At 28.1% G+C, this 17,389-nt stretch overlaps 2 protein-coding genes across 11 annotated transcripts in view; one reads left to right on the top strand and one right to left on the bottom strand.

Moving 5' to 3' along the window:
- LOC129963311 (follistatin-related protein 5-like) overlaps positions 1-8,212 on the top strand; it is a 498,278-nt gene extending 490,066 nt beyond the window's left edge. For all 3 annotated transcript variants that reach the window (XM_056077602.1, XM_056077604.1, XM_056077603.1), the window contains exons 13-15: positions 1,586-1,766; positions 3,388-3,594; positions 5,307-8,212. In XM_056077602.1, coding sequence (XP_055933577.1) covers positions 1,586-1,766; positions 3,388-3,594; positions 5,307-5,671 — 753 coding nt within the window. In that variant the 3' untranslated portion in view covers positions 5,672-8,212. The remainder of the gene's footprint in view (positions 1-1,585; positions 1,767-3,387; positions 3,595-5,306) is intronic.
- Positions 8,213-13,387: 5,175 nt separating this feature from the next.
- LOC129963208 (rap guanine nucleotide exchange factor 2-like) overlaps positions 13,388-17,389 on the bottom strand; it is a 134,593-nt gene continuing 130,591 nt past the window's right edge. For all 8 annotated transcript variants that reach the window (XM_056077390.1, XM_056077389.1, XM_056077391.1 and 5 more), the window contains one exon: positions 13,388-16,854. The gene's annotated coding sequence lies outside the window, so the exon portion shown is untranslated. The remainder of the gene's footprint in view (positions 16,855-17,389) is intronic.

The raw sequence follows: 17,389 nt of genomic DNA on the forward strand, positions 1-17,389 counted from the left end.
GCTTTATATATCTTTTTATTAATAATAAATCATGATGCATTCTCATTCATGAAAAGAAAAAGAAAAAAAAATGTTTAATCTTCATTTTACCTTTTCAAAATCTTTCAAAAATATATCGGGTATCAGGGTGTAAAAATCCTTGATCCTGATTGCTTTATTCTTTTTATTATCTATTTCGTGAATACTGATGACATTGTAATTATGTTTTCTAAAGGGAAATAATTCCGACAGAAAATCGATGACATTTAATCATTTCATTTGCATATTTTTACATTTATTTATTTTGGATTTTCATCAGTTTTATTTCAAAAAATAAAATGTATTTTAATGGAATTCTTTGCAAATTAAATTATTTTGGTGCGATTGAATTCTATTGATTGTTTAAAAGTTGCGTGCGTACGAAGCATTTATTAAAAGGAATTCTTTCTTGGGAGATAATAAAATAGATATCATAAATATATTGTAATGTCAAATCATCCTTTAAAGCTTTAAAATAACTTTAAGTAATTTTGTGACAGATTTAATCAAAATTTTATTACGTCATATGATGGCATTTTGCAATTTTCATTTTTTGTTACTTGGTCGAATTTGTTTTTCTTTTTAATTATAAATCGTTAAATATTTTAGTAAACGGTCAATTATAGATATTAGCATGTTTTCGCTTATAAAAATAACACTAAGGCAAATATTTACTACTAATGAAAAATATATAGGAGATAGAACTTCGCTCTGCAGTTTTTCTGTGAAATCTTGTTTTTTCGGAGAAAATATTTAGATCCGTATCACATATTACATATGAATATTTTTCAATCTTACCTCATCTCACATTCATTAGTGCAATCTTATAAAATTTTGAAGTACCAATAAGTTATCATCCTATAGCAATATAACATTGTCAGCGTGAAAGTAGATAGAAAAAAAGGCTCTAATAATTAGTTATAATAAGATGTGTGTGTGTGTGTGTAAAATCGTGTTTTTCAGGAAATACATCTTTACAAATAAACTTAAAGAGCAAAACCTTATCTGAATATAAAATTTGATCCAAATCGTTGGAGCAGTTTCCAAGATACACGAAATAAATAAATTTATATATACATTTAAGAATTGCTCGTTTAAAGTTATAAGATATAGAAATTAGTCTAAGAAACTTGGTGACATGCTTCAATTTTCAATATCGTGTTGTTCTTGCCGAATCATAATGAAATTTTATAATTATTTTCCACAAAATAATTCATAATTGCTAATGCTTTCTGACAATAACGCAGTGTTGTTGTTTCTGTGTTAAAACGCAAGTGGTTAAAATCTTTGGCTCAGTTTTGTTAACTAGTAGTTGTTAACCTAATGTCCGAGAAGACATTATCAACCTCTCGCAGGAATGTTACGGCTATATCTTATCTAGTGCAATTTGTTTATTTACTAAAATATATATTTAAATTGTTTGATATTGTGTCACTTAAAAACTTATTGTAGCTTTTTTTAGTCGCTCTGGGCTTTGTCACAATCAGTTTTGCTGCAAATTGTTGGACCGACAAATGTCATTTCAAAAGTTTATTTTACAATGTCATGATTTTATTTTTACTCACAGGTGAGTGGTTTGTTCATTCCCCCTACCCAAGACCTTGGACATGGTTGGAAATATGGATACGTCGTGCACACCAACCAGAGGGGAATGTATAAATTGGATTTGCAAGCAATGAAATACATCAAGACTGTGGATCTCACGCCTTACAATTGCGCTCCTAAGACGGCAGATTTCTCCACTCTAGGTAATGTGATATTTTCTAAATGTGTTACGTATAATTTTCCGCACTTTCAAAATGGCACCTTGAATAAATATTTATCTTCAGCCTTTTGCGGAAATTATAATACATCAGCAAATATTTTGAATTACAGGATTCAAGGTTATAACGTACGAGGTGCTTTCCCCGAAACTTCGTCACATACTTTCTAATAAAAATGTTATTCTCATCTCACTCTGCATAAAATGGTAGATTTGGGCTAAGGCCGTGAACAAAATGAGTGCTCAGACTTTTATTTTCAGAGTTCCACATATGATAGTTGGTGCTTTATAATATAATAAATAATGTCAGTACTTGGGTATCATTAATCACATGTTATTAGTGAGCAATAATTACGAAAAGAACCTATTAGTGTGTGAACTTTGGCAATTAATCGCTGAGGTGTGGTTAATACGTAAATCCCAGAAAATCTGATATGATTTTTTTTCAAACCGATGATAGCCAAAACTTGATATAAAACTACAATTGAAATAGCGAGATTATATACCTAATTTCATTTATTTAAGTCATAGCGTTTATATGCGTATGAAAATACAGACCGACTGATGGTACCTTTTAACGGAGAAGATTCAATAAAATATTATGATTATTTATTAAAAAAAAAAAAAACTCATTCATTATTTTGACAGTTTTTTTTTCATAGCAAAAAAAAAAAAAAAATCAATCAATCGATTGTTATTAAAATAAGGGACGTTTCCAGATTTTAACTATTTGTTTTGAAAATTCGTGTCAGAAATTGGTGAATCTATATGCAGATACAAATTGGAAAATCGGAAATTTTATTCGGAGCTCTGCAAGGAAAAACAAAAACTATAAGAACCTAAATCTAAATAGCATGAAGAATATGGAAGAACAAATAAAATTATGAAGAAAGGGGGGAGAAGATATCGGAAAAAAAATGGCCCTACTTTATAAAAAATGGAATTTTCTATGCATTTTTTTTTCTCTCATTTCTAGAAATTTTATCCTTTTGTTTATTCGGAATGACAATACATTTTGATAATTTTAGAACTTAATTATAAATTATTCTATTCATTTTGATAGCACAAAACTGGCATCACTTTTAATAAATTCAAGGAAAAATTGTTAAAATTTAAAAACATTTATTATAATGAATTATAAATTAAAAAATAAAAATAAGTCTAAAAAATAGATATAATTAAATGAAAAACTCTACTTCCATTAGGTTTATAAAAGTATGTTTCTAAAATTAATTTACCTTAGAACTCTTGAACTGACCTTGTATAAATATATTAATATTTTAATGTTTACGTTGTTATAGATATAGGATACGGATATTTTAATTTAAATTCCTAGTAACTAAATTAAAAATTAAATTTTTACAAAAAGATTGATGTCCATAATTAATTTTAAGGACTTTATTGTTAAATATAATTTGATCAAATATAAACAAAATATCAGAAATTAAGATTTTTTAAAAAGAGCATTCCACCATTATCGCAATTAGTATTATATGCAGTAGAATCTTCGGGTCATAAGAAGCGATAATAAGGCATATTATCATGTGATTGAAAACACTTATCAGTTTATCGAAACATAATTAATCTTACGTTTTTGTAAATTCCAGGCGGTTTTGCTATCCTAGAATGTCGAGAACCCATCACTGATCGTCCGACAGGACAAGTGGTGCTCGATTATCTGACCGACACTGTTCTTTCTCACAAAACCGCCCTCTTTGGTCAGCCACATGTCTCTCCAGACTCCAGGCATGTAGTGACTCTCGAAAGGACCAACAACAGCGTCATCATAGTGGCACAACAGATCACAGAAAATGGTAAGTTTGTCTCAGTGCTTCTGCCTTGTGCAGGGTTATTTGAAAAAAATAAAAATTCATATATAAAGGGGGTCCTCCGCATTCTGCTTAATAATAATATAACTGTTAAAACATTTAAAATAGTAGTTACAAACACAGTTAATAATGTATAACTCATTATTGGCCTGGCATAGCTAAGATGAATTTGTCCTTTCTTCTAGTTTTAATTAATATTATTTAAGGCTTGATAGAAATCGATAGCATTTTGGCAACATATTGCTTGTTGTGGTTTGGCTTCTTGGTTTTTCTCCACCAAATGAAACACAAATGAGAGCCAGGGAGCACCCGAAAATACAAATGTAGGTCCTACGACAAAATTGCCTTTCTGAGGACTTAGAAATTCTTATAGGAAGGCAACGTTCTCCATTTATTAAAGTTAGCACAGATTTCTGATGTTACTTAACCCGCCAAAAAATTCTACATTTCCTTTTATCATAAGTCTTGGACACATGCACTTGACTCAAGATGACCTCTGTTTTAGATCATCGATAAATATTTCATTTTCATTAGTTATCAGCGATGTTTCAATACCAGAGAATTATCATGCTCGATAAAAATTACAGATTTATAAAAAAAATTCTATTTTTTTATCATAAATTTCCTTGATTTTTCTCGATCTCACGGAATTCACTGTTGGCTGTCTACACTATGAGTAGATATAATAGGATTAGAACCACTACCATTAATGATATATGCTACATTAATTACCATCAGAATTATTAATTATTTAAATTGTGGATAAAATTGAGCTCTTTTCTGATAGAATTCGATTAAACTGGTTTGGATGATAAGACAGTATTGAATTCCTTTCCATTCACCTGCTTTCTTCGCAGATGGATTTCTTTTCTTGGAGAAATCTGAAACATTACGTTTCCACCTCAGGAACCGCGGTGCAACTAAATATCAACTGATGTTAGCAATTCCTTAAACAGCCTTACCAACAGTGCCTGATCCATTTATGTACAGTACTGACGGCACCAGAAAAACTTAAAACACTGAATGACATGATGTTAAAAATTGGCCTTTTTTACCAACTGTTTGAATTTATTACGGGAAGAAAGTCAGAGGCTGACATTGTGACTATTGTTTTTTTATTATTATTAATTACAGCAGTCGCCTTATTACTGCAGAAGCCGTACAAACGATACACTAAACCGTATAAATAGGGTTTCCACTTTGTGGCTGGGGACCAATGGCCTCGAAAAGAATATCAGTTTGGTCAATCGGCTGGTTTTATGGACGGGCAATTCGTTCAGAGGGGCGGGATGGTCGTCTGTACACAAGAAGTGCATGTTCAATATTTCGGAAATATACAATAATTCAGATAATTTTATATTTTTATAAATCAATTTTGATTCATTTATCAATTATACCTAAATATAATTCGAAAGGACATATTATATTATAGTTTGATACTAAAGTTTCAGAAATCTTGCATATGATTTCGAAGACACGATCAGAAAGAAATACATAAATTGCAAAATTTACAATGCTGTAATCGGATCAATTTATGATAAAAAATACATATATTTCTAAATGGTATAAATTATTCTAAAATTCGATGCCGTCTAATAATCTATGAAATGAAACGTCTTTTAAGCAAACACCTTTACCTTATGTTCTAGTAATTAATTGCCTATCTTCTAATACTAACCTACTTCTTGTCCTCAAAGGTTTGAGATTCCTGTTCGACGTAAAGACCACACTACAGATTGGAGACATTACCTTCTTCCCATCAAGAACCACCCACAATTACGACCTCTACGCCAGTTCCTCCACCAAAGAGGACATCCTCTTCGTAAACCTCGCCGATGGGAAAGTGGAAATGATCACAGGCATCGGGCGGTCCATGGACCCCATGGTGGCCGAGTGGGGCAACACCAATCGACCCATCTCGAGCGCGGGAGTGTTCGGCACTTATATGGTGACCACTGCCAATGAAGCCATCTTTGTCATCAATGGGAAGACCAGGACCGTGAACTGTGAAATTGGCAGCACGGTCCATCCAAGGATGGTGGTTTGGGCCAAGGCTCCTTGAAGCAGGCTGAGACATTTAGGCGGCTCCTTGTAAATGACCATGCCGGACAGTTGGGGGTTCGATCCTCCCGACAACACCTTAGCCTTACAGTACGGCTTTAATGCGCACGGATGAATGACAGTTTATTCTAGATGTCGAAAAAAAATGCCTTGATATTTCTTCACCAAAACTAGTTCCAATTGTCTTTGGATATATATATATATATTTCTCGTGTTTCATGCGTTTTCCCACTACTAATTCGCTGCTTCGCTTGAGGATATTTGAAAGAGAGCACATAGCCAAGTTTGACGTTCCATTCTTATACAAAAGTTCTTTTTTTTTTTTCTTTTTCCTTCAAAGCATATCCTATTTCATATTTGACCAAAATAAAGCTCTTATTTGTAAATTTTTAAAAGTAATGAATTTATCTCTGAATACTTATTAATAATGTATTTGAAAAATTTATTAAAATGCACCATTTTTTTTTTTTTATCTACATCCAGCGGAGAATGTTATTTGTTCTAAATAGAATATATGTATTGCATTCATTTTATTTAGAATAATTTTCAAGAATGTAAGAGATGCTCTTCAACTGCTGCGAAAGCTGATATGTAAAGTTAAGGTGTTGGTTAATGCAGAAGACAGTTCTGCTTTGCAAAAGTGCAAGTTCTCATTCCTGTCACACGATTTTTTTTCTCTTGTTCCAAGCAAAAAAAAGCACTTTGCACATCGGTTCATAGGTCAATTATTTTTGTTTCGATCATGAAATTTGAGTTATCAAAAGAAAAATTCATATTTAACGTATCTTCAGATACTCAAGTATTATAAAATATAATAAAAAAATGCAATAAAGTTTCTAATTAGAAATATTTTAGATATATGGATAGTCTATTTATATATAAAAATGCAAATGTGTCACCCATCCATAATATTTAACATATTAAATATTATCGTGATTTTATGACCGATTGTTTAAAATTGCTCGTGTATATTGTTTTCAGAGTTTCAATACAAAATAAATGAAACCTTAATAACTGTCCATATGAGCCGAGTACACTTTTGCTACAATGGATGTTGCACTAATGCTTCTGCCAATCCTGGGATTCTCTCGGAAAAGCTACGTTCATAAATCGATAAACATTATCTAAAATTTTTCATAATTTTAAAATATTTTGTAGCTATATAAGTGAAAAATGCTACTATATTATGCTTGCTGAGATTGATTCGCTGAGCCTGCAAAACAAAATTCAACTTTTTTTATTCCTTTGATGTAAGGAAACTAAACGATAAATTAAAGGGGAAATAAATTGCAATTCTACTTATTTTCAGTATTCTAAAAAGAAACAAAAACTATTTGAATAACATAGAATAATATTGATATAATAAAAAAAAAAAACACTCTATTAAAATTAAAACACAAAATATTTATACAAAATCCAGTAATCAACATTTTATATCGATAAAAGTAAATAAATATCAGTTTCTTTTTTTCCCCCTGAACGTGGCTTCAGAGATCTCAGATCCTTGCACACACTACTTGTATTATTGTAAAAAAATGTCCAGTGTATATGTATTTTTTACTTTAATTTACAGAAATGTATATTGAATTTACTTCTATTTTTTTCAAAAATAGATGTAGATTTATTCTAACAGAGACCATAAATCACACTTAGCAGCTTAATTACTGATGTGTAAAACAGTATGTTTTGGTGAGTAATAATTTAGCACTTTATATTAACCTCACAGTGAAACTCAATCAGCACAAAGTATATTCCCCATGTCAATATTTTTTCGGCAAATTTACGCAGTTATTTTAAAAAAATAACAATAAAAATAGGCTTAAAAATGGGAATAAGAAAATCAAGCAAATTAATCAAAAAATAAGCTTAAAACAGATGTGTTTGCCCAATTTATAGCTTTTCATCATTTTTGCATCTTAGAAAGAAGGGGAAATTGATAAATTCTTCCTTATATTTGATCCAATAACCCCCTACCAAAAAAAATGTCAAAGTAAAATAAATGTTCAGAATTTATAAAATTATTATAGCTATTTTCAAAAGCAATAAAATTAAATTAAGTGATATTCCAGAAATAAAATGAGTAGAATTAAAATATGCGTAAATGTATTTTACTAAACAGGAATCAATACATTAAATCTCTGTGGTATCCTCATCAGATCTCTTAACTATACATGTATCAGTGTATTTTCGTTAATGATTTTCCCCCCAATTATTTGTTTCAATTTTAAATAGCAGTGCACAACTTAATAATCAAACATTAACATATTTCTAAAAGAGCTCAAAAATGTTAATTCCAAAAGATAAACATGTTTCATATTTTACATGAAAATAAAAAATATAAAATAATTAAAAAGTAATATTGATTCAACAATAAGAATGGTAAGAATACATTTAAATACCATTCAAAATTCATTCTAAAATAATTTGCATCTGTTTTCAGTTGTGCACTGCTGTTTTTAGGTAAACATAATCATTTTGCTTTATATGTTTCTCTTTTGTCTAGTCTCTGAATTCACTTGTATAGCGACATGTACAGTTGACACATCACATCTAATAAAGAATTTCTGAAAAAAAAATGTGTTCTGTTGTTTTCCCTTCTTACAATAAATTTGTCTTTAAAAAAAAACAGCTTTTAGCAAATTCCTGTTTCAAAATATGCATCAATGAAAATTTTCCTAAAATTGTTTGAATTAATTGTAAAGAAATCAGGGCGAAATATAATCGAATGCATTGTATGCGTATTTAAGATTACGAACACAACCCTATTTACATTTTGTAGACTTACATACTGTATTACAGTATCAGTGTTACGAAATATCGTTAAAATAAATCATTTAGTTGCCTGTATTCAAAATTCATTGAAGCATTTCTTTTCTTCTATTGCAATCTTACTGAAAGAAATCTTTGCAATCTTTATCAAGAAATTATAATAAGAAAAACTCAACTTATTAAATGCAGTTAGAGAATAAGCAATTCATTTCATTAAAAATATGTTAAATACAAGCACTGTTTTATACGTTTCTTCATATACATTCAATTTATGTTACAAAATTTACCCCCACATTTACTGAATATTAGATAAAGCAAGTTTATAGGCGAAAAAAATATTTAATTTTAATGATATATAGAATATAGCACTATGATAACATATTTTTCTTCCCCAGTGATTTTAACACACTTTCCCAGCATTCTTAAATGTTGTAAAGTATAACCATTTAAATAATTTACATATTCGAAAATGTTCTGCCCCCCCCCATTTCCATATTTATCGGACATTTCATTAAGCATCAACTTCACAAAAAACAAAATCTCTAGTTTCTATATGATTTTATTTATAAATACAATCAAATCAATCACTTTTTGAAGCTTTCCAAAACTGAATCAAATTTTGATTTCTCTCTAAATCTGAAATTCATTGTTCGTAATTCTGATAAAAATGAAATGTGAGTTATAGACAGTAGTCAGCTGATATAATTTTCAATAAAAATAATAATAAAATTTGCCCCAAAGTCTCTAATCATGTATGCCTGCAATACGGATTTATCCTATCAGACAAGATTTCTCAAACTAGGATTCATCCTCGCCACATGGTGCCCAGTATCTATATACTACAGATATTCGATACCACTTGGGGGATTTCATAATTTACGAAATCTTGTTTTATATAGGATAATTTAAATCCGTATTGCAGACATACAAGAGGATTAGAGAGGCTACGCTGCTAGTTATTTATCCTTTGGTTTGAGACCGACAAGTAGGGATTCATGGTGACCTCAAAAGTGGAGACAGATGCAATATAATTTGGAACATTGAAACATTTTGTAGCAATTTGTGCCAGATTAGGCATGCAGAATTAGCTACAACATTATAAAATAAAGAAAAAAAATCAACGCTGAAAATTATCCTGATTTGAAATATTTTAATAAAGTTTTAATAATGAATAACATAAACGAGTTACCACTGATGTCGCCACAGAAGAAAGCAGGAAACCGATGTTGAGTCGAAAGGCTGTCGACGCAACCTCTCCCATAGGAGGTACGTCCCTTCATAAGCAGTAACTAAATTCTATATTACTAAGCCCATCAGAGAAGCAAGAACCAACCAATGAACAAGTGACACCTTATTCCCAAATATGAGTTCTCAATGGGATTTGATAATTGAATCGGGACATATTTGCCATTGCCCCATTGTGGTCACATGATCTTCCTGAAGTAGGCGTGACCTTCTATTGCGAGCAATAATTGGCCTGGTGTGAACGTTGCTTTGATGATTGCTTCATTTTTTCCTCATTTCGTTTTTAGAATGATGGAATTTAGGACATCTATTTCCCTTCCAAGTTGGAAATGTTAAAATATGTTAAATGTGAACAAGACTGGAAAAAATTCGAGAAGTTTCATACAAAAATATTGGGAACAAAACGTGTCATTTCATTTTTTAAATCATATTTATTTTCACAGATATAAAACAAATCGCAAAATATATACATACAAAGAAATTTTGTCATTTATACAAGACACAAACACATTTGACTCTTTCCAATTTTCCGTGCACTGCAGGTAAAAATGTAAAAGAATATATCAATATTGCAATTCACAAACAGGTTGTACATCTTTCAGTAAGTATTTGCAATATACAAGCTACTAACAGCTACTTTTAGATTAATTCATACTGAACACAATACAATAAAAAAGGGACAACTACACATGAGCATCTAATTTTGGTTAGCATCACAGACTAAACTTGTTGCAGTAAAGAGATTCACATATGAAGAGCTAAAGGAAAATTAATACAGACATCGCTCGTGTATTAGACTTCATTCTACTTCTGCTTTAAATGTTTATGCTAATAAAACAGAAAAATAGCATGCAAAAAAGCAAAGTTAGGAAATAATACAGACTCAACATATTAGAAAGCTTTATTTCCTAAATATTGTTTTCCTTAAATATCAAATATCTAAGTTTAAAAAAAATAATAATGAAGACTAAATATTCAAATTTAAATCTAGACGAATTAGAAAAAAAAAAGACAAAGAATGTATTACTTTGACAACACTGATCCTACACAAATATCATAATTATCAAAATCTCAAACTGAAGATGAAAATCATACTTAAATACATATTTAACATTTGGAGAAATAATATTTCTGTTTATCTCTCTGTTGATGTCAAAACAGATATACTGATGTGTCTGCTGAAATCCAAATCAAAATTATCCATGTGATCAATTCAACAAGTTATTGATCAATGAAACAAATAGCTCTTCATACAGAACATGATTCAATGGTGATATGCAGAAGCATATCAAAAGAGGTAGGGTGAGATTTGAATGATATACAAGGTATGCATCACACAGACAGACAATTGTACATACAAATAAATATTCACCAATTCGAACACCAATTTTTTTGAATACTGAAACATTTGAGCTCAAATATGTCTTGGCACCATAAATAATATTTAACACCATATTCAGTTGCCATTTAACAGACAATAACACAATGAGTTGACGCAGCATGCATCTGAAATACTATTACACTGAACATACTACGAAATTATGTGCTGATTATACATTGTGCTGGTAACTTCATATTTTCGTGAAAAGGACTTTTAAATGAGTAAAAACTGTTTTTGTGCAACTTAAAAGTGGATTACTCTACATGCATTATATGATGCACCACATAAAAAAAAAATGTACATTATGGTTTCTATGATGTTCAGAACTTTTTCTGGAGATTGCAGGTTGTTTTAAAGAACATATGCAAATGAAAATATTTTAATTAGCGGAATTGTTCAAAGAGTTTTAATTGAATTTCATTGCAAAGAATATTTGCGATGACAATTAAAACTTAAAAAATTAATGTATGCGAGTCCACAGTTTTTCAAAACATAAAGAATACCGCTTATTTTCGATAAACTATTTTGTGTTAATAGAAATTACCTTTTCTTGATTCTTTATAAAAAATTATATTGTGTTTAAAATTATTCTTTAATCAAGAAACTATAAAAATATAGAAAGAAAAGGACTTCAATTTCAACAAATGTATTTCCAATTTTATGCTAAAAAATCAGTAAAAATAAGGTTTAAATAATTAAATATAAAGATTTCATCGCAAAATAGTTTTAAAAAATAAATAATGCTAATTTATTCTGAGTGATTTTTTTTTTCCTTTGAAGCTCTACAACACTGACAGACAATATATTATTTCTGATAATTTCTATAATGTATTTTTAAAGAATTTAATTAACAAAGCATAAATTTTATAATGGAATGATTCCCAAAATATTGGTTTCTACTGCAAATGAATTCCAATAACATTTGCTATTTTTCTTAATTTCAACATATATCAAAATTTGTAATTACGTAGTTCCAAAATGAGATTATTTCCTTAAAACCCTTAAAAAAGTCATCTTAAAGAGAAAAGTTTTTCTAATGTGCATTAAAAACAATGCATTACTAAAATTATAAATATACATACCAAATGTTCCCACGCTTTTTTTTTTCATTCAATACATGTTTCTGTATATTGAATAAATGGTCACATACATGACAATTGATAAGCTGTTACTAAAAGATATATAATAAATTAAAACAAAAATAATTAATCATCAAATGAGATTCCAAAAAAATTACTCAACAAGAAAAAAAGTTTTATATATCACTCTAAAATAAACACAAAATCTCCACATAATTTTTCAGAAAATGAATGACATTAAATAAGCATTATTTCTAAAATTATTTTACGGAATTCTAATATGTGGTCTAAGAATCAAGGACGTGAAACGACAGTCAATCCTAATATAACACTTAAAACAAACTACTCCAAAAACTTTATCTTAGTGAAATAAAATAATTTTACACACACCTGAAGACATTTCAAAGTTGAGGAAAAATAATTGATTAATATTATTTAAGTGAAGAAAAATAATTTATGACATAAGTTATTCAATTTGCATTATGAAAATCTTATCAATGTTAAAAAAAAGGGATAAAAGAGATTTTAAATATAATCATATGAAGAAAGTATAAAAAATTAACAAATAAAATCTGTTCAAGTGAAAAAAAAAAAACTATCAAACAATCTTTTGTATGAAGAATTTAAATTATTTCAATATATGTTTCTGTTAAAATTAAGGGGGGAGGGGGATAATATCTATTCCAAAAAAATTAAGTAGAACAAGTTGAAAAAAAAAAAAAGATTCTGTAAAAACATAGATAAAATTATAACTGACAAAGAAAAGTACTTTGCTTTCCTGCTATATGACAACGTAAGTAACTCAATTCTAATAATTTATCAAAGATATAAACATAAATATTTTTGAGCACTATTCAAGAAGATTTCTTTAATAAATGGAGATATCTTCATCTGATAAATTCAAGAATTTTATAATTCAATAACTATGTTATTATACACACTATTTATTATATTACACAAGTACTCGCAAATCAAATTCAGAAAGTTTTAATAAATTCAAAGAAAAAGCATTGGTTTATTTATAAATTTCAAAAGGAAAGCAAGCTTTTAAATAAAACTCATTACTTAAAAACAAATCACTAAAAAATTTCAAATTTTAATAAATTTAAATAATTTTTTATAAATAATAATAATTACCAATTAAAATTATCATTCAGGGTTTTGAAATATTTTACAGCTAATTTAAATAACTTGTATTGTATATTAAATATATTGTATATATAATAACTAGTATTGTATATTAAATAACTAGTTGTAGTATTTGCATCAAATCATTTATGTCTTCTGAGAAGTTATTTAATAAATTAATACAATAATCTTCAATATCTTAAGTTACCACTTTCTATTTCAAATTAAAACAAGCATTCTGGTTTTAAATAGCAAAACAATTTACAAGTTTGTTAAAATAAAAAAAATAATAATAATAAATTAATGTTTCCAAACATGAAAATTTTACACACCTCAGCCATGAAATTATAATAGAATGTTTTAAATATAAAGCTTCTTATCTAAAAATTAACATGTTAATTATATAGAATAATTAATTTTTATAAAACTGCATGCTTTGAAAATGCATCTATCTTTCTTAATACAATATATTTTCTAAGAAAATAAAACGATTTTGAACGATTTCTAAAATTCATCTTACATCCGAGTTTACATATTGTAGCCCACAGAGCATAAGGTCATATACTGCAATCAAATATGGGTGAAATCCATTAGCTTGTACTTCTTCATATACTCAAGAGATGGCATTGATGACAAATAATTCATTAGTAATATGAAAGAGCACCAGTTAGCAGATCTCAACAATATTTAAATTCTGAATCCGCAAGTTTCTGCATGTGATTAATGATGCAATCTTGTAAATCTTTTATAAAGTTAATCATACATTTAGGTTTGGAATTCAAATATACATATTTCAGAAATAATAAAATGAATTTAAAGGATCAAACCTACTTAAATTAGAATGCTGAGCTCACATATTTCTAAAAACCAGTCAGCTATCATAAAAGTAATAGTTTGACATATATCAAGAAACTTCGGCAAGTATATGAATGAATAAAAATTCATACACACTGACAATCTCATTGTAAAACACTACAGTTTCTTTTAAGAACATCTTTTTAGTTCAGGCTGATACTCTTAAAGTACACGTATTTACATTTAAAATAATAGAGAGCCTGCTAAATTTGCCACATGTTCACAGCTTAGCATAACATATTAGGATGAAAACTTACTAATTATCTAATATAAAACAGTATCAGTGCCAACATAACAAAAACATCCTAATCTCACAATTGGTCCTTAACGATTAATTTCTGCTAGCAGAAGTTAGTGAATATTTCTAAACACACATTTCAAATTAAAATGCGAAATAAATTCAAACGAAACAAAAATAATGTTAAAATTAATAAATAAAAGGAAATTATTTGAATTGTGGAATAATTGAATGTAATTGAATTTGAATTATTCAATTACACCCAACCAAATAATTTCATTTTCAGATTAAGTTTCTTTATAAAACTGATGGAAATATGAGAATTTTAAATGACTTAATACATTTCTTTATCTTTGATATTCAATAAAGTTTAAATATAAAAAAATTATGGAGTGAAATAGTACTTTGAGAAGAATTTAATATATGAAAAAAATGCTTCAACAGTTTTTGAATTCACTTTTAACTTTAACAATCGACAATTTTTTTTTTTGATTGAAATAATTTGATTCATTCATAATCTTCAATGGACCAAATTTTTTCTATGAAAGAATTTTATTACAACTATTATTTCAGATTTATCACAAAATAAAAAATTAAAAAATATGAATAGTGTATTTGTTGTAATGGTGCACAGTAACTTATGGAAGTTATTCATATTTAAAAGAAAATGCCAGAAACTGTTCATAGAAATGCATATATACTTTGCAGAAGAAGAAATATTTTCCAAGGAAATACTCACAAAAAAATGATAAACTTTTTAGAACACTTTACTATAACGTAAAGTACCCTCAATGAGCATTATTTGGGAAGACGAAGTAATTATATTTTTAAAAAAGACCTACCTATCAAGAGTAGGTAAGAATAAAATATAAATGACAATATAAAAACAGGTGGGTTATGATATGAATCTTTTGAGAAATTAATTTCTATAAAATTGTTAATTTCAGATCATATGGATGGAGAGTTAGATTATTGGTCTTTAAATGGTAATTCTAATTCAAATTTCAGAAAACAAGACAAATTAATCATTAATGAGAGTTTAAGCTTTATGATTAACTCACAATATACAAAAAGACTGACACAAATCAATTCTGATTGACAAACACTTGCTGTTCTAAACTAATTGTGTACATAACAATACCCATCTTTTTCTTACTCATTAGCCAACAATTAAAAGCAAAATCTTAAATATTGGCATTTGACTCAAAAAAATCAGTCTAAATGTAACAAATACTTTAAGATATGTACATAAATATACTTATAATACAAAACATACAAGAAATGGGACAACAGACAATATCGAATCATAAAATAGATTTTCCCCTAATTCATAATTTACATCTTTGGTAAGTATATATACAAATATGCTTTTACAAATTATGTTGCTAAATGTTACAAAACAATAAAATTTTAGATCTAAATCAAATATCATAAAATATGGAGCATATACTCGCAATATCTCACAGCATTAAGTCTCTTTCATAAGGGTCTAAGCTCAAAACTATACGTACACGTGGGTCAAACCATTAACTTTCCAACAAAGTTGTTCACTTTAAATCAACCAAGATCCAACCCTAAATGACCTTAGACAAAACTTTACAATAAATATTATCCTTACATAAATATATTTTTCTTCTCATCTTTCTCCAATCAAATATATAAAAAAGCATCCGAAATATAACTTTTTGTAAAGAGAATAATGATATACACACTCTTAAATTTTGCAATAGCAATGAGATTTTCTTCCTGTAATTCTAAAATAAAACTTCATATAAATTTATCCTAGGAAATAATGAACACAAGAAAAATGCAGAAGAAAACTCAAATAGGAACTCCAAAAAAAATACACATATTTGTTACGCTTAGCTATGCATAACAATAAATCCATTGAATGACCATTGCATTACTTCACTACTCACAGTCACAGTTCAAGAAATCTTTAAAAACTATTTCGATTGTAAAAACCAATTTTTACATATTAATAAAAAATTTAAATTTAAATCAGAATATGACTATGGTAATGGTAATATCACAATGATAGATAAACAATTCACAAATGTTCATTCATGTTTTAAAAAATATATAATTCTGAACCTCCACTGAAAGGAAATTACAAAATCCAGCAACTTATTATACAACAAAAGACATATCAAACAAAGTAAATTACATATTCATACAAAAACGGAAAATTCGAATCAAGGGACACAGATCTGAACACATCACTTTGTGCCTTCGGCTGTACACATTTTGATTTATATATTACAAATAAGTTACTCCACAGACATTTAATCACAATGCAAAAGTTTAAGTCAATATCTTTGGTGAGAACTTGAAACTCTCATGTCAAAATTCACCACACATAGAAAAGCAAATGACAGCAAACAGTGTCTTTCAATCAATTATTGCAATCTTACACATTGATGATTACACCACAAAATCAACAACTGGACAGCAAGAAATGAGATTCAATACATCTAACATGATTTTACCTGCAAAAAAAAAATTTACATGTTTATGCAGTAAGATTAAATATATATGCAAATCATATTACATCTGTAAAAATCCCCCACTCTAATAAGACACTTTTGTTTTGGTGAATGAGAAAGGTGAATGTTTGGCTAAATAAGTGTTTTGCAATTTACAAAGCAGACTGCAAGGCCTAAAACTACGAAATTTGGAATAAATAAATTTTAGAATATAAAATGTGCACCCAGTTTTTTTTTTTTTTTTTACCTGAAAGTATCATTAGATTTTTAATTAATAAAAAATAAACCAAAATTTGGCATTCATTCTTGATAGCATCCATAAATATTAGCACAAGTTATTTTTACACCATAATGCGCAAGTTATTTTTAGAGCAAGTTAATTAATAGCGAAAGTTATTTTTACACCATCTAAAGATTCAAATAATTGTATTTTTTATTCTATTAATTTAGTTACTGCATTAATTTTAATAAAAATCTAAAATATTTTAAGTATATTTAAAGTGCACTAAATTTAAATAATTTTCAATGTTGCAATAAA

This window comes from Argiope bruennichi, chromosome 3 (genome assembly GCF_947563725.1).
Source record: "Argiope bruennichi chromosome 3, qqArgBrue1.1, whole genome shotgun sequence".
Lineage (NCBI taxonomy): Eukaryota > Metazoa > Arthropoda > Arachnida > Araneae > Araneidae > Argiope > Argiope bruennichi.